Below are 18495 nucleotides of genomic sequence, written 5' to 3'. Positions count from 1 at the left end.
CCTTCAGTCTGAGTCGCTCGCTCTTATCCGACTACTCGATCTTCAGTGGGAGCCGTACGGTTGCCTTCTTGACAGAGGGGGGAGGTACCTGCAAAAGGCACTCCGACACCCAAGTTAGGCGTGTGATTTGAGTTGAGTGTGAGTACAACGTAACGTAAGTGGAACGTACATGACTTTTAGCCTTGGCCTGTATTTATAGATTATCACAAGCCTAATAAAATATCTTTGCTCATAAACAACGTTATAAATATCTTTAATCAGATATCTTTGATTATTTTAATTTATGCTGGGCCTTTGGCCTAATAACAATTAAAGCATTGGTCCAAATACCATTTGAAACAGTTGATTAGCGCTACGGACCCAATTACGGCTCAATGTCTTTGTAAACCATTTGACCAGGTTGACTAGATGGACCGAACGATCCTGAGTGAATAGACCGAACGGTGTTGAATGTTAACCGCTCGGTCTTTACTAGTTACTATAAAGATCATTGAAGTATTTTCACAAATGATTTGAAGGTATGTTATGGATTGACATTATGTAAAATAATCCAATCCACTGTTAGAATTGAAAAACAAAAACCCCCACCCGATTAAATATTAATAAAAAACGAAATAAGAATCAGTAAAAGAAGAAAAATGAACACGAGTTAGAGAAATGACTAACAAGAAGAAAGGAAAAAAGTGAATAAAATACCAAACTTTGCATACATTTTCCAAAAATGTAGGAAGTTCTTTCATGAAGTTTTATTAAAGAAAGAACGTAAAAATGAAGAAACTTAGACTGATATTAAATGAAATACATTGTTATACTCTTCCTCTTATTTTCCTTTCCTCGTTGATTTTATTTTTCTCTTTATTTATTTATTTATTTTTATTTCATACAAAAATTTCACCTCCCATAAAAGAGAAGCAACAATGTGGATGAGTTTGCTTAATGTAATGGATAAGTCAACAATAACCAATAAAAAATATTATTATTTTATTAATAGTTGAAATATTACGTGAAACTTGTCTACTCTACCGTAGATAATTTAAAAAAAAAACTATATAAAATTCATCCAAAGTGAATCTACTTCGATTACCTCTTTTGACACCACATGATTTGACATCACCCTGCACCATTTTGGAATCTTTCATTACAAGGATTTTTTTTCTTAAATACAAAACAATTTTTTTATAATTTATTTTTTATTAATTAAATAATTATAAATTTTAAATCTAATTTTTTCTTAACTTTTCCATAATTCTAATAGTAATGTCTAAGATACAGTAATTAACGGTTGACCGGTAGTGTTAGGTCCCAACTACATCATAAGTGTCATAAAACCATTCGCAGAGCGTGAAGTCCAACGCGCGTGGCATCGCGTGCACCAGCAGTTATCGATAAACCAAAACCCCAAAAATTTGAATAACCCTCTCTGCCTTCTCCTTCTTCTTCCTCTCCCCCACTTCATAAGTCCACCCTCACCCTCTTACGCGCGCAAGATCTCAAGCGCCGAACATTCTAGAACCCTTTCAGATCGAACACCGTCTTCCATCTTCATTCTCTTCTGTTCTTCTGGTAACTGATTCGAACGGAGCGCTGAGAGTGATGGGGGATGAGAAAGCTGAGAAGAAAGAAAGTAGTGCGGTGAAGGAGAATATCGAGAACAATGGGGAGAAGACGAAGGAAGAGAAGAAGACAAAGAAGAAGGGGTTTATTTCGCGAATATGGAACGCGATATTCAGGTCCAACAACGACGATTTCGAGAAGAGGCTTCAGTATATCACCAAAGAAGAAAACGCCGTCGTTGTGAGATTGAGCAACAGATCTCGCTCTTGGAGGCGAACCTCTCGCCAGCTTATTTTATTTTCCGTTCTGTTCGAGGTAATTTTTCGTTTTGCTCTGAACTTGCTTGGCCACTGTGGGGAGAGTAGAAACAGTAGATATATAGATGTGAGGTTTTGAATTGTGGTTGTGGAGTCTCTGATGATGACATTGACATGGTTGGAATTGCTTTTGAGATGTGCTTTTGGAGGCTTCGGACATTTTTTATGTTGTGGAGACTTTTTGATGCTGCTGGAAATTGCTCTTGGGATGTGGAGACTTCAAAACCTTGATGTTGTGGAGGGTCCATAAACCTTGACATTGCGAGAATTCGTGGCTGCAATTTTGGTTGCTATTGCGGTTGTGATATGGTTTTGGAGACTTCCAAGATTTGATGTTGTGGAGACTTCAAAGACCTCGACGTTGTGAACAATAGTGGCTGCAATTGCGTTTTTTAAAGAGTGGAGAATTTAAATCCTTGGATATGTGAAGGAAAGTAAGCATGGGCTTATTTTCGTTTTTTGAAGAAAAGAACAACATTTTTCTTTAAATTTTTTTTGAAAGATTTAAGTGATGAATTTATTCGTTCGATGACATTGAAGGTTGTTGGTGTTTTAGTGTTTTTTTTTGTTTTTTTTTTTGTGGACAATGGGTGGATTGGATGAGATTATGGGATGATTTTGGCTGAATCGGGGTTAAAAAATAGTGATCTGTATTTGGGAATGGTCTTAGTAGGTACTCGGGTATTATGAGATGCCTAAGTTCCACATAGTAAGATGAGATTCTCCGTGTGGTATTTAATTTCTCCCTTATTAGCTAACTTTTCAAAGTGGGTTCTCCGAATTCTTTAGTGTTTATCAATTGGTATGAGTTATTGGTGTCTCGAAAAGGAATACTTGCAGATCGTATTCAAGTGCTCTCCCCCTTTAATAGCTAGCTGTTGAGAGCGGGTTCTCCAAATTCTGGGGTGCTTATCACGTCTTTTTGAAGTTAGTTTGGATAAGAAAGTAGAACCATTTTGGACTGTTAGTGTAGATTTAGTTTGGATTATGCCATAGATTATATTAAAGGAAATGAACATGAAATAGATCCGAGGTGTTTGATAATGACTCTATCTTCTATATAGGATAATGACAATGGGGAATTGCCTCAAATTTTAAAATTTATCCACTGGCATTATCCTTATATTTTTGAGTGTGTAAAATTAAATGGATTTTACTTAAAATCGTTTTCAACTTTCAGGTCATTGCTGTAGGTTATGCTATTATGACGACAAGATCAATGGATATGAATTGGAAAATGCGGGCAATTCGAGTGTTGCCAATGTTTCTTTTGCCTGCCTTATCAACTGCTACATATTCAACATTTGTCAGCTTCACAAGGATGTGTGAGTTCCAAACTCATATATATCTCATTCTTTTGCACGAAGTTTTTTTTTTTGGAAGTTTTAGCACCATTTATTTATCTGTTCTACTGAATATTCCGCTGACTTCTAGGCCAATATAACCTTAATTTAGTGTCCTGATTTTTTTTCAAATTTATGCTCATCAATTGTTCTAGTCTTCCATATATGGTTTATAGTTGGAAGGTTTTCACTCCATCACCTTTATTAACAACCTCTAAGTGAGTGAAAAAGTCTATATTTAATACTCAGATGAATGAATGCTTTTTATAAAAATAATTTCTCCGGTATAGTTTTGCAGCAAGTGTTGATAAAAAAAAAATGCTTGATCTTAACATATGTTTACATAAGTAGAAGTAGAAGGTCCTCAAGATCACAAGCAATCTTTGTACAAATACCGGAAATGAAATTCTTAGGTGAACATGGAGCAGCGTTTATTATACATTTGGTACCATCATTCATAAGTTGTGAAGGCTACTACTGATAACCATCGTCATTTAATTTGTAACATTAGATTCCAATTTAATGGTGGGGTTTTTGAACTTGAAGCTAGTTTTTAGAGTTTGAAATGCCAAGTGCAAATAATATTAGTTTAATTTTAAATAGAAATATGTAATTTTATAGGTGATCGCAAGGACCAGAAAATTCTTGAAAGGCTTAGAGCTGAAAGGAAAGCGAAAATTGATGAGCTCAAAGAGAAGACAAACTATTACATTACTCAGCAACTCATTCAGGTAATTGTTTAAAGCAATTATTGGTACATAGGTTTCAGTATTACCTCTGTTCCTTGTCACTCAGAGCAGACAATATACTGGGGTTGTTTTCTTTCATGCTTTATTTGGTGCATACAATGTAGTATCTTTAGTGCAAGTAAATCCTAATTTTTACTTGGTGTTCACACACCGCACTTCATAGTATAGTCAAATCCAGTCAAACAAATTGAAACCTGTTACAAGTCATAATCATAGCCGCAGCACTTGATATCACCTAATAAGAACAAAATTGGCCTCCTTTCTTGCACTAGCGTGACCAACTGCTACTGAAACTAACGTGCCAATGCCATCACCCCCACACAATTAGTATCAGATGAGCCTTCAAGAAATATGGCGCCTAAAATGAAGGCTTTTTATATCCCAAACATAATATAAACCTAATCAGACAGAAAAAAAAATCCCAAAAGAAACTCTTTTGAAAGATAAGACAATCTCTAAATTGCATAAGTAGGACAGTTATTTCAAAAAGTAACACATAATTAATAAATATTTTAGATAAGGTAATTGAATCATATATTCTATTAGAGCCAAGAAGGGTAATTTTTTTTGGAAGTGTTGTCAGATTATATTTTGCTTGACAACAAACATAGTCGGTTAGCATCACGCTATCCTGTTACTCATGCAACTGGGTAACATTGATTGTATAAGAGCTAAGCCTCTTTATACTCAGGCCGTATCCATTATCTGTAAAATAGATAAAGTTTTACATAATAAACAGTCACTTTGAGAGTTATCGCGTCCATTATGTTATTTGTTAACATTGAGAACCTTTGCCTTGGGGAAGTAAACGAATCGCATGTGATATGACCAATTAAACACGACTACTGTCTTTTGTATGTGTTCCTGTGCTTTCAAGTGTATTATTAAAAGTCAACTTGATCTATATGTTTGCAAAGAATTTAATATTATTGTGTATTATACTTGTCTCCTGTGATCCACAGAGATATGACACGGATCCAACAGCAAAAGCAGCAGCTGCAACTGTTTTAGCATCTAAGTTGGGTTCAGATTCTGGTTTGAACGTGTATGTGGAAGATGAATCTTCTGCTGCTCCTACTGGGAAGACCAAGGATGTTGAAGTTGTGCAGTCAAGTGGTCTTCGAAATCGCAAGCAAGTGAACTCTAGATCCATTAGTCCGGGGACAAAGACAACAAATTATTCTGATGAACAATTAGTTGGTTCTGGGAAAATTAATCAAACTCAAACTCCTGAGCATAATGAGCTTGTAGTTGTTGAACATCATCCTCAAAGTTCAGCAATGAATGATGGAGGATGGATTGCTCGAATTGCAGCATTGCTTGTGGGTGAGGATCCAACCCAGTCTTATGCACTCATATGTGGTAATTGCCATATGCATAATGGTAAGTCGACTGCCTTCAATGTTGTAGGATTTTTTCATACACATGCACTGACACACGATCACACAATACAAAGTAATCGCTAATTTTCATTTTTGAATTATAAAGTGTGTTTTTATCCTCCGATTTCCTTTCAGGCCTTTCTCGGAAGGAGGATTTCCCATTCATTACTTATTACTGCCCACACTGTCACGCCTTGAACAAACCAAAGCATTCGGATGAGCATATATCTCTACCAAACACCGATTCTCCAAAAGCAGATGATGGCAAAGAACTCCAAAAAGCTGGTGCTTCTGACAGCTTAATCGCAAGCGATAATCCTGTAAAAGCGACCCCTGAGATTGAGGAAGTGGCTGACCGGGCTATTTCAGGTGATGAAAGCTAGTTAAATGAGAAGCCTCTTTTTGGGAATGGACTATTTGAATGACATGTCTTGCCCTTTGTTTCGTGTCAAGGTCCAACTATTAAGGTAAACAACTTTGCAGTCTGTTTCCTTGTTGATGTTGTAACAGGAAGAGTTTTTTTGATATGTTACTTTGAAACATGCAATTTATAAATTATAATACATAAAGTACATGGCTTTTTGTCAATTAAGGAAATTTTAGAATTTTGATATATTTTTTCCTTTTCTTTTGTTAGGATACTCAATTTTAAAATCGGACTGTATACCCAAGAGACTTGAAAACAACTTCGCAGTTGGTTTGCTTACTGTTGTAACAAGGAGAGTTTTAATATATTGCTTTGAAACTTGTGGTTTACAAATTATAGTTCACAGATTACATCTCTTGCTTTTGAGTTAAGGCAATTTTTGTGATTTCCATATATTTCCCCTCTCTCTTGGAATAGTTCTATAGGTGAAAGAAAAAGCAATAAGAAAATTTCATAAATTGGGTAAGTGTGGATGATTTTAGTGTGAAATATATTTCATAGACATGGTAACTTTGTAATACATATGTTATGACTAATGAAAAATAGTTCTCTCTTTATTCTTTTTGCAATTTTAATTTATGTTTATCTTTAGTTTTACGTTATTGTTGTTTAATCATTCAAAAGCATTTTCCTTTACTGCATTTTCAAATTATCCTGGTTGGTTCATTCTGCATTTCTGTCTTTTGTTAAATTTTCATGTCCTATTCATTTTAATCTTTGAGAACCATTTTCAACTGTTTGGTTTCATGTAACTAATAATTCTGCGAGTTTCTTTTACGCCATTTATAATTTAGGCAACTTGCATTTTCTTTCAAATATTCTTCTTCAAATTAACAAAAGATTATTAAATTCTATTTTTATCTCTTTGGTCGAGATGAAGTTTTGATAATCGTATTTTGATAATAATAAATATCAATTTTGATTCTTAACTTGCTATCTAAGTTGAAAATAACAAAGATTGTTTGTCTAAGAAGAATTTACAATCAGCATTCTTTTGAATAAGATATTTATATAAATTTACTTTTTACCAAAAGTAAATTGGTAATTTTGGTATGTCTATGTTATTTCAAACACTTATTTGATAAATTTTAAACATGTGATATTAGTTTTTGTATGAAATTACTTTGTAGTCGAAATGAATCAAAATAATATAGAACCAAATAATAAAATGTGACTAATATGTAGGACATACAAAATGTCATTGAATGTAATGTAAGTACAACAATATCAAAAGGTCAAAGTCAATTTATTGTGGTATTTTGTAGTAACACAAGTTGATCCAGCTGTGATCACAACAATGGAATAAATTGCTCCATTCAGTCAACCTTACAATAGAGGTAACGACTTCAAAACAATCAAAAATTTCAGAAACATCACCCAATTTCAAAATTTAGGATTATGGGGAATTTTTTTTATAAATTCACAAAATGGAAATTCAAGAAGTTTTGTCCCTCGGAAGGGAGGTACTGATAGAATTATTTTTTTCTTTTAATAAAAATATAGAGAAGCTTTAAAACAACAACTGGATCATTGTATTTATGATATGGTATGTGTTGAGTCCAGAATTTTTATAGCCACCTCTCCCTCTCCTAACCATTAACCATTATACAGAGTTACTCCCTCCACCACCACCTCGTTGCATCTCCTCATTCCTCTTGTGCTCTCTAATAATTCCTCTTTTGTCTTTAAGTAATATTTAAAGTAATATTTAAAGTAATATTTAAAGTAATATTTAAATCGGATGTGAAAATGCATTAAATTTTTAAACCCTAAAGAAAAAATGAATGTCGATATTAATTGACGAATGTTGACGTCAGAACAAGCATCCGCGGATGTTGTCACTCCATGTGGCCATGATACTTGTTCATGGTTCAGTGAAATGGTGGAAAAATCTTCTCCCTGGACCAATGCTCCGGCATAAATCGGTTCATGGCTCTGTTTGCAGTCCCACTACTCTCCTTCCACTTCATCACGTCGAACAACCCCTTCGAGATGAACAATACATTTGATACTTTTATACTTTTATTTGTTTTATAATGATTCAACTTTTATTTAATTATTATTTGATATCCAAATATAATAATCCCTTAATTATTTTGCATGATATATGAACAGCAAGAGAGTATGTAACATAGAAACAAAGATAAAATAAAATTTGATATAAATTAAATATTAAATATGAAAATACATTTAAAGGATGAATTTTTATTTGAAAAGAGTCACATCTCCCCACTCCTCATCATTAACCATCTAAGATAAATGAATAAAAAAATGCTAAGAAAATTATAATTTATACTTTTGTAAACGTAGTTATTTAATATTATTAAAGTTATATTTTGTTGATAGACTAAACGTATATAAATATTGTAATGATAACAGTTATATATTGTAATTTGTATGAATTAATATAATTGCCACTCATTAATGATTTAATTATGATAATAAAAGTTTTTTTAAGCAAAACGATAATCAAGATTTTTAAATAATATAATTAATGTAATCAGTAATCATAATATATTTAACTTAATGAACATTATATTAAATCAAACTTCAATCAGAAAATAATGGTAGACGTATTTATAATAATACATTTAAAGCACATAAAGTTAATTTCAACAAAATTAATTAAAATTTTAAAAAAGCAATTAAAATTTTGTTTATATAAATTAGTTTTAAAATCTCATATCACATAACTGATAAAATAAAACATAATATATATGTATAATTAATTATAACTGATTAAGGTAATTTGTTTTTATTGGTTTAAAATTAATGCTGTCAAACTGATTAAAATTTGCAGGTCAATCTAATATATCATATATTTAAATTTAAAAAAAAATTATAAATTTTGACATGGACAAAAATTTAACAGCACACTGAGAATAATTTTGATGAATTGAAATTGAAAAGTTAAGAAAATTTTGATTAACCTCTTGGTTTACCTACGTGAGAGGGAAAAAAAGTGTGACTCAAAATTGTCCCTTTCTCTCCTTTCACTCTCTTTCAGACACACTTGCTCTTCTTCCACCGTTCTTTCTTCTGTCAAAGGTAAAAAATTCTACTAACAAAGGAGAACAGTTATCAACTATTCTAGCTCAAAAGAAATTTAAAAGTGAATTCATTTTGTAAATTCTTTTGTTTCTCACTTCCTTTCTTTAATTTTTTTTTTCAGTGACTCTTGATCTTCCAGTTCAGAGCAGTTCCTCCATTTCTCCCAGGTAACGTCACATCCACGTTTTCTGATTTTCTCTGCCTTGGTATAGTAATTTCAGGATAATGTTGTTGCGATTGTTGATTAATGTTATTGTTCATTTTTAATTTCTATCTGAATCGTACGTGTGTTTCATATTTCGTTGTGTCTTCATTTCTCTGTTGATTTTTGTTTGGCTGGTTGAAATTGCCAGGGTTCTTTTAAGCTGTTTGTGATATTTATGTAATTTGTTTTTTTTCCCGCTTCTTGTGTGCAATGAATACTGATGATGAAGAAGTGAAGTTAGGATGATGTGTTTTCATTCGTGCACAAATATAGCCACTGTTTGGTGTAATTTGTTTTTTAGTTTTTTGTGAAATTTTGTGTTTATTCGTTTGTAAGTGATACTTGTTAGGTAACTGTGTTTACATAGTTTGAATTCGTTGAAAGTATGTTCTATATGAACATTTCCTGTGCTGTAGTTTGAAATTTGAGTTGCATTATTGTCACACTAATAAGTGGTGTTGGATCATGAAATTTTAATAGATGGACTGCCTACATAGATTGAACTAGTTTAACTATCTGTTGATACATTTTGGTTCAATGTTGAGGGTTAAAATAGTGAAGATGAACTACTGTCTTGATTCATTTCATTTTCTTTTGCTCAAGGAAATTAGTTGCTGCAGTCCTTTTTTCAGGGCTAGGCTTTTTTGTTGTACAATGACTAGACCAACAACTCGAAATAAAAATAAAAGGCAGAAACAAGGGGATGACGATGGCATTTCTGAAATATGGAGGTACTACTATCCAAAATTTTTTGGTTTTTTTGGCTTGTGAAACATAGAGAGATTAGAGCAGATTGTTTATTTTACATGTTTATTGTGTAGGAAAATTCATAAAACAGGAGCAGTGACTGAAGATGATATGAGCCAACTATATATGATTTGGAAACCCGTCTGTTCAGGCTGTCGTGTTAATACTAAAGACAACCCAAATTGCTTCTGTGGATTGGTTCCTCCTCCAAATGGTACCCGGAAGTCTGGTTTATGGCAGAAGATGTCTGACTTTCTTGAAAGTCTTGGCCCTGATCCGACAACAGATCTTCGTGCTTCTGATTGTTCACCTGCTGGTCTGACAAATCTTGGTGCAACATGTTATGCCAACAGTATACTACAGTGCTTGTACATGAATAAATATTTTCGACAAGGCATATTTTCTGTAGAACCTGATCTTTTACAGCAACAACCAGTGTTAGACCAACTGACTCGGCTTTTTGTACAATTGTATGCTAGTAAAAAGGCTTTCGTAGATTCTTCCCCATTTGTTAAAACACTGGAGTTAGACAATGAAGTTCAGCAGGATAGCCATGAATTCCTGACATTGCTTTTATCATTACTTGAGAGTCGTTTGAGCCATTCCAAAATTGCTAAAGCAAGAACAATTGTTCAAGATCTTTTCCGAGGGAGCGTGTCTCATGTGACAACGTAAGAATCAGTGCTTATGGGTAACTTATTGAACTATATTCAATACGTTTTTCCTACTAATTTTACTTTGACGGGGTGGCCCTGTTAAAGTATTATAGATCTTTCAAAAATCTTGAATTTTTCTCTTATATTTTTGGTCCATCCCTTTCCCACTCCTTAAAAATACAGGAAAATGCCCAAAAAACTATTTAGCTTGGGAAAAATGCTGATGTTGCTTACATGTAAAATTCATTTGTTTTTAGTTTCTTTAGATTCCTTTTGCAAGACGAGAATTTGCATTTGTTTTCCCTGACAATGTATTTGATGTTACTAAACCACGCTTCTGATTATATTTTTCTTACTAAATTGGCTGTCACATTTTTCTTTGAGCACCGTTGGTACTCGTTGTTCATAATCCTTTTCTCGTTGTTGGTCAAAAGCTAAGATGCATTGGGATTGATATGGACAGAGGCCATGACAGTGATGCATACACAGCAGCACAACAAAATTTGATGCGTCCGTGTAATTTCTGTAGTATCTTATTGTGTTGCATCTAACATGAAGTGATTTGCACGTTTTCACGCTGCCTTTCTTGAAGTGTTAGTGCTTTATATGTCACTAGTGAATCTGATATTTTGTGATCAAATGTTACCAAATAAACATTTTATACTGCTACATTCATATTATATATGCATGTGGTCACTGGTAGTTGTATTTATGACTGTTACAAATTTCTTAATTTTATCTGAGTTGTAGGTGTTCGCAATGTGGAAGAGAATCTGAAGCTTCTCACAAAATGGAAGACTTCTATGGGATAGAGTTGAATATCAAGGGATTGCAATGTTTAGATGAGAGCTTAGATGATTACCTTGCCATTGAAGAGCTCCATGGAGATAATCAATATTTTTGTGGGTCATGTAAAACAAGAGTTGATGCCACTCGCAGCATCAAGCTGTGTACATTACCTGATGTACTTAATTTTCAACTTAAACGTTATGTCTTCCTTCCACAGGTATTGGGAAAAACATGAGTTATTATTGAGAGTACTACACAACAAAATGCTGTCTGAGCATGCTTTGATGGTTTACATACTCTTTATGTTTAATTACAGTTCTTTTTGTTTTGGGTACAAGAGGTAAATAAGTATTACTGTATTAGATTGAGAATGAGGGAACTTACTAAAAGAATAAATATCCCATTACAGAATTTAAAAAACAAACGAAATTTATGTACTTTGGAAAACCTGCAGGATTTTCAACTTATTTTTTTTGGTACTGATCTTGCAGGAGTAGTTTTCCCAAGATAGAGATTATGTGAATGATTGCATGGCTTTTCTTTCTTTGGGTATTTACATGTAGCAGTGCTTTCTTATTTTATTAATCCACCATGTGTAACTTTTTATCTTCTTTATGCCTGTGGAGTAAATCTTATTTTCTGTAACACAATTTCTTTCTGATATTTTTTCTCCTGTATTTTCTATTTCATTTCCAGAATACAATGAAGAAGAAAGTTACTTCTGCATTTTTATTTCCAGCTAAACTTGATATGAGTGTTAGATTGTCTGAGCCATCTCAAAATGAATTGATATATGACTTGTCAGCTGTACTGATTCACAAAGGCACTGCTGTTAATAGTGGACATTACATTGCCCATATCAAGGATGAAAACACTGGGCAATGGTGGGAATTTGATGATGAGGAGGTTACTAACTTGGGTTGTCATCCATTTGGAGAAGGAACTTCATCTTTTACTTCTAAATCTGTTAAGATGGACGCACTTAATTCTAGTTGCTCTGAAGCAATGCTAGCTGACGGTAATGGTTTAGAGGCCCCTCATTCACAATCTTCACTTGTGGAGACATTTACATCTGACGAGGCATACATGTTGATGTACCATCATAGGCATAGCAAAAATGTTGGTGAAAAGGGGGACATGGTTTATGGCGCTAACTTTAAAGAAGCAGATTGCAATGCAGTTACTGCACAAGACAGTGCTTGTGTCCCTTCTCATCTTGGTGACGAGATTCAAAATTTTAATGCCACATATCTTGATTCTTGCAACCAGTACAAACAAAGGAAAGAGTTAGGACTAAGTTGTATCAATGAGAGGAGACAAGAAGTTCGATCTATTTTAGCTGAATCTCCTACCCAACCACAAGAGCAACCATACTTTTGGATCTGTAGTGAATGGCTTCGTCAGTGGGCTGACTCTATTGTTCCGACGTTAGTGCACACTTTCTATTGTTTTTTTTTTTTTACATTAAACATTTAAAGTTTATTCTGTTTATTATTTGTACCAAAGGTCATTTTTTCATGTCTTTAGATCAAGTGTTCCTTCTGCCAATTATTGTAGGTAGGATTATTTCACTTAACGTATAGGTTACTTACATCTTAATGTTAACAGTGTTCTTGACAATACACCTATCCAATGTTCACATGGGAAAGTTCCGGTGTCTAAGGTTACCTCAATGAAGCGATTATCTTCTAAAGCTTGGGATAAATTATTGACTAAGGTAACCTGGCATATCTTAAGTACATGATTCCTTTTTTTTATAAGTCTCCTTGTTTTATTATATCCTACATTGGTTCTGTCACTCTTGAAATGACTATGAAAAAGAATGGTAATTTAGCATGGTAAAGAATACATTGGAACGCGATTGTTTTTGTTTCTCTTTTACACACTGTGATAGCTAATACTGCTAGGATTGATATAAAAGGATTTATCAGAGGGAGCATTTGTAGTAGAAAACTAGTATCCCATAAGGGAGTTAATTTGCAGCATTAGCAGGCTGTTTTCATCATTAAGCGCCATGTTTACCTTTCTTATTGGACAGCAAGGAAACTATTGCCATATGTGTCTAAAGGAGGACTGGAGGAGTAAAATTTAAATAAATGATAATTTTTGTGAAGTGGGCATTACATTGTACTAGAAATAAAACGAAGTTTAAGCTTCTGTTCAGAGATTTAGTTACTGTTGATTTTTTTGTCATGATTAATGGTTTATTCATATATATTACCTCATATTTATCCATTGTTGCAAAATAATTATTTATATATTATGCTTCATTTATTGGCTTGTGAAATTCAGTATGGTGGGGGGCCAACTCTTTCTCACAATGACTGCTGTTGGGATTGTCTGATCGAAGGGGCACATAATGTGGTGTCAGCTGACTCCTATCGGGATCAAAGAGAATCATTGAAGCAATTTGCTCGGGCTTTTGTCAATGGAAATCATGAAGATGGAATGTACTATGTGTCTAGACCATGGTAAGACCGGAGTTCTTTTTTCCTGCTAGTTCTGCTTCTTTAGAAAGGGGTAAGAGGTGGTGTGGATAAGTGCTCTGTTTCATTATGAAATAGGAAAATCTGCCAAGTTTAGTCTTTGAGAAATCTGTCACCTGTTTTGGTCAGTTTTAATATCATTGCATTATCTTACCTTGTCTGTTAGGCTATTTCAAAAGATACTAAAACTTTTATGCTGATGAGTTTAAACTTTTAGGCTGCAGCAATGGTTGAAAAGAAAAGTTGGTGATGCTCCATCTGAAGCTGATGCTGGACCAACAACATCGATTAGTTGTCCACATGGACAACTTAAGCCTGATCAAGCTGTTGGAGCCAAGCGGTTGCTTGTTCCGGAGGGTTTCTGGTTTTTCTTATATAAAGATTCCATTACTGTAAAACCTGATGATCCTCTCGGTTGCCGTGCTTTTCCTGTAGGCTCAAGTGAATGTTTGCAATGCTGTGATGAAATATCTAAAGAGGCTTGCTCTGAGGACTCTATGAGGTGATTGTTTTCTGTACATTTTCTATTATTGTAGAAGTGGCATAGCAAATTTTGAAGTGAATTTATTTCATGATGCAGATTAGTAAAACAAATGCAACGACAAAATCATGAGAAGTTATCTGTTGGTAAAAGTATGCCACTTTCTTTACATTGCAAGTATTTCTTAGTTCCTTCATCGTGGATTTTACAATGGAGAAATTACTTGGCTGTCAAGAATTCTGATACACCTGAAACTTTGGATGGGGTAATTGATTCACTGATGTGTGAAAAGGTACCCTCTTTTGTTATGCTATGTGCATCTTGCTTTTGTCTCAGTTTAGAATACTACTTACTTGCGCTTTGTTAGATTTGAGTTTACTTTTTAGGTGTGCAATTATTATGAGAGTAGTAACTTAAATTTGTCATGTCATACATGTTAGGGATTGAGTTGTGTCTCTCTTACTCTTTTTATGTCACTGTGATTTGTTGTCATGTATATGCCATCTTAAATCCATAGCAATTTCATGATGAATTTTGTTTCCCCTTTTTGGTCTTCAGCACTCACAGCTCGTACAAAGGCCTCCTGAACTGATTTGTAGACGTGGTACTATAATCTCGAGAGAATCTTCTGTAAGTTAGAATTATTAAAGGAATTTTTACAATATAGTCAGTCAAGTGACGTGCAAATGCAAGCTGGCAGTTTTATCTTTCATTGTTTAGTTAGCTGAAATTAAATTTAGTATTTTAAGTATGCTTTAAATCCCTTTCTGAAATAGTATGTTCCCAATATCAACTTGCTCTCCATTTTTTCACTATGTTACTAAAGTGAGTTTTCTGTCTCTCAGTTTTATAATTATTCACTTTGTTAATTCTAGGTAGATGGCTTAACCATCATATCTGAGAATGATTGGAAGTGCTTTTGTCAAGAATGGAGTGGTATTGAGACCAAAGGAATATCTGCAAGAATCGAGAATGTTAATGATTTGGAAGATGCTTTAAACGGATCCTGCAAAGATATGCCTATATGTGAGAATCAACTTGATCCTTTGGATAAAGTGAATAATGGAAGTGGGAATGGAGTGAATAGACAACTTGTGATTAAGACTAGTCCTGAGGTAATCCAAAATCTCTGCCACGATCTGCTGTATGTGCTATTTTACCTCTGCTCCTAATATTTATCAATTGATGCTAATTATGATAAGCTATTATCTAAAGGATTCTAACAACCTCATTGTGTTCACTTCTGTATCTTTTTCCAGATTGTGCAGGATATCTCTCTATTTTTGACACATAAAAAACTCCTTAAGTGCTTAACACTATTATATTGTGCTCGTGAATTTTACTGAATTTGTTCCTAAAATGTCCACATCATCTTCTACAAAGACTCCAATGTTCTCCTACGCTTCTGCATTTCCAATTGCCCATAAACGAGGATTGCCTTATCGTTGGCCCTTCTTCTGCTTTCCCTTGGGACCCTTCATCTTTGGCCCTTCTGCCTTAACGCTGCTGTTGTTGCCTAAATACTCATTTTCTACTTTGGATCTAAGAAAAAAGCTTTTGTTGTAGAAGGCCAAAAAATAACTTGCTTTGGTACTATGTAACCCATTTTCATCATTATGTTAACCCTTTTATCAATTTGAGGAACCTTATCATTAAATAAACAAACCACTAGATGAGTCTCGATAGTAAACAAAATAAAACCCAATCAACCAATAGGATCCACCTAACAAATGGAGCATGTAAGTTCTTTGGACATAACTGAGTTTCAAATTAATGAAAACTTCTATAGTACTCAACCGAGGATGGTATGAGGCTGGCACTGGCAGCAGGAAAGACCTCAATGAGGATTGTGATGGCTGGGCACTGAGGTGGCATCGTGCTACAGTCTATGTAGGGAGTGGAAGCTTCCAGATGTGCAAACTTTTCAAATATGTGGGTTTTGGGCTTGTGGTTTAGTGAGAGCAATACTTTTAGTTTTCATAAAAGGAAGAGAACCATATTGTCATTTGACAAAAAAATTTAAATCATAACTTGATGCCCTTTCATTAAGAGGTGGCAAAGTGATGCAAAAAAATGGAGGTTTATTCGGTATAACTGTTTTAAAGCGGGTGCAAATGTATTTTACTTTTTTTTTTAAAAAAAATTCTGCACAGGAAATGGTGGGAACAAGTTGAACAGATTTATCAAATAATCTAATATGGTGGAAATGGTGTTTAATTCACCTTAACTTGAAAGACGTCCTTGTTTTTTCTTGTTTTCCTGTTAGCTATTTTCAGCAAATGCATAGGACTATAACCCTTTGCTTTTTGCATGTAGTGCATGTTTCTGAATGAAGACCATCGTATCTTCAATAAAAGCAACTTCCAGATGTGTCTGTGTTACTTCTGAAAATAAAGTTGTACTTTAGTTAATAATTGTCTAGTTCTATTTTATTTGGCATGGTCTATGTCACTTCCATATTTGCTCCCGCTGAGCCGATAACTTTAACCTACATATGTTAGAAAGTATAAACTTCTCCGTTTTGTTTTAATTTGAACTATAGTCCTCCTTCTCTTAATATGCAGGTTTGTGAAAGTTGCATTGGAGAAAAGGAAAGCGTTGAGTTATTGCAGAAACTTAACTATTGCGATAAGGACATTAGTGTAATTCTTGTCCAAGGAAAGGAGGTCCCAAAATCTGTCTTGGATTCTGCAAAGCGTTTTGTTGAAACAGAGAGGAAGGTTTCTAAACGTTCTCGGAATATGAAAAAAGAGAGTTCAATTAACCTTAAAGTTTCTGCTTCAACGTCAATTTACCAACTGAAAATGATGATATGGGAATCCTTTGGGGCAAGTCAAATTTGTTTTATATGTTTATCATTACGCTCAAACACTCATCATATATGTTATGAGTTTTTTGTTTAAAGCATTGCATATCAATGTGAACTGGAACTGATATGGATGTTTACACCGAAATTAGGCATAGCCTACTAAACTGAAAATAGAATGGGATGAGAAAAATCACTTCGAATAAATTTTCATGTACATGTTGCTGCAATCAATGTAGTCCTTCATAATGTATAACTTATTTTTTCCATCTGATAATTGTCCTTGCAGGTTGTCAAGGAAAACCAGATACTACAAAAAGGCGATAGGAGAATTGATGTTGATAACGAAAAGACTACGCTTGTAGATGTTAATATATTTGCTGGAGATCAGATTATTGTGAGGGACTCTCACATTCATGAAAATCGAGATATTGCAGGTATGTTATTTGATACTTGTACTTGATTATCTTTTTTCATATACTCTTATTATAGTCTCAAATAGGCTGGAGGAATGCGGGAGAAATTTGGGTCAAAAATTAGCTACCGGGCCTTGGGTTTGGAAAGTACGCAGAAGAAAGATTAGGAAGGGAATGGGGGGAAATGTTGAGCTGGCAGAGAGTGAATGAAAAAAAGTGGAAGTAGCTAGAAGTGGTGGTAAGGGGACCATAGTAGAGAGGAGAGGGATAGGAAGAATCAATTTTGTTACGGGAGAGGATGCATTTTCTCTTTAGGAGCCTTGATCTTGGACAGTAGTGTGCTTGCTATACTGTATTTTCCTGCATCTTTCGATGACAATTTCATCTTTTTCTTTCGTTTTGTCATTCTGTATTTTTTGTTATTAGTGATTTTGGGTTCTTAACGTAAAAACACTGTCATATTCGTATTTTGCAGAAGAACTTTGTAATGAGGTAACGGAAACGCAACATACCGAGACAGGATTTCGTGGAACACTCTTGACCTCAAATTTTTCATCTCAGGTGGTTTAGGAAACAAACTTTTAGTTAACATTTATTGCTGTATATATATTACACTCATAAGTTCTGAATGGAAAATTTTGAGTGAGAAAAAGAGGAGTGTATTAAGAATCAACCATATAAATTCATCTGGACCTTACACAGCGTTGAATGCAAATTATGTGTGCGTGAGAGAGCAAATGCTCAAAGGTTGAAGTCATTGTCACTTACATTGTGCATTCCAAAATGAACTGTGAATATTCGATATCTCAAACAAAATCCAAAATGTAGTAAATAGAGCTTTCAGATATAGAGCAATGACGCTCTGAAGTGAAATTTTGTGTATGGTAATCTGTATTAGAGTCTTTATCACCTCATTTGAAAACTCAAAAGGGCTCGGGAATTGACCTACTATTCGTATTTGTTGGTTTTCGTTGTTGAATGCTGTCTTCTTTTTTTTTTTCAGATTTTGAACTTAGTATCAAGTAGTTTTTTTTCATTGTGCTTTCCTTTTTTCTAAAAAATTATTTACAGACAGTAACTTGTTAT

The 18495-nt window shown here is 34.1% G+C and overlaps 2 protein-coding genes across 3 annotated transcripts; both read left to right on the top strand.

Annotated features, from left to right (window-relative positions):
• Positions 1-1392: 1392 nt before the first annotated feature.
• LOC124831286 (uncharacterized protein At2g24330-like) lies at positions 1393-6329 on the top strand. Of its 2 annotated transcripts, XR_007028250.2 has the most exons (6): positions 1394-1869; positions 3052-3196; positions 3836-3945; positions 4926-5346; positions 5481-5812; positions 5983-6329. XR_007028250.2 is itself a non-coding variant. In XM_047305226.2 (5 exons), the coding sequence occupies exons 1-5, from the start codon at positions 1594-1596 to the stop codon at positions 5726-5728; spliced, it is 1200 nt and encodes a 399-aa protein (XP_047161182.1). In that variant the 5' UTR covers positions 1393-1593; the 3' UTR covers positions 5729-6329. The 2 variants fall into 2 exon arrangements, 1 of the variants encoding a protein (XP_047161182.1); XM_047305226.2 differs by having other exon boundaries at positions 1393-1869; positions 5481-6329.
• Positions 6330-8732: 2403 nt separating this feature from the next.
• LOC124831297 (ubiquitin carboxyl-terminal hydrolase 26-like) lies at positions 8733-18172 on the top strand. The gene is made up of 15 exons (XM_047305249.2): positions 8733-8820; positions 8945-8990; positions 9661-9759; positions 9850-10446; positions 11182-11437; positions 11917-12647; positions 12829-12937; positions 13513-13691; positions 13924-14208; positions 14287-14479; positions 14746-14817; positions 15063-15302; positions 16752-17015; positions 17283-17430; positions 17885-18172. The coding sequence occupies exons 3-15, from the start codon at positions 9683-9685 to the stop codon at positions 17977-17979; spliced, it is 3246 nt and encodes a 1081-aa protein (XP_047161205.1). The 5' UTR covers positions 8733-8820; positions 8945-8990; positions 9661-9682; the 3' UTR covers positions 17980-18172.
• The last annotated feature ends 323 nt before the right edge of the window (positions 18173-18495 follow it).

Source organism: Vigna umbellata, chromosome 1 (assembly GCF_029865625.1).
Source record: "Vigna umbellata cultivar VRB3 chromosome 1, Vumbellata_1.0, whole genome shotgun sequence".
Taxonomy (NCBI): Eukaryota; Viridiplantae; Streptophyta; class Magnoliopsida; order Fabales; family Fabaceae; genus Vigna; species Vigna umbellata.
The sequence above is the reverse complement of the archived record's forward strand: the minus strand, read 5'-3'. Positions and strand labels throughout refer to the sequence as shown.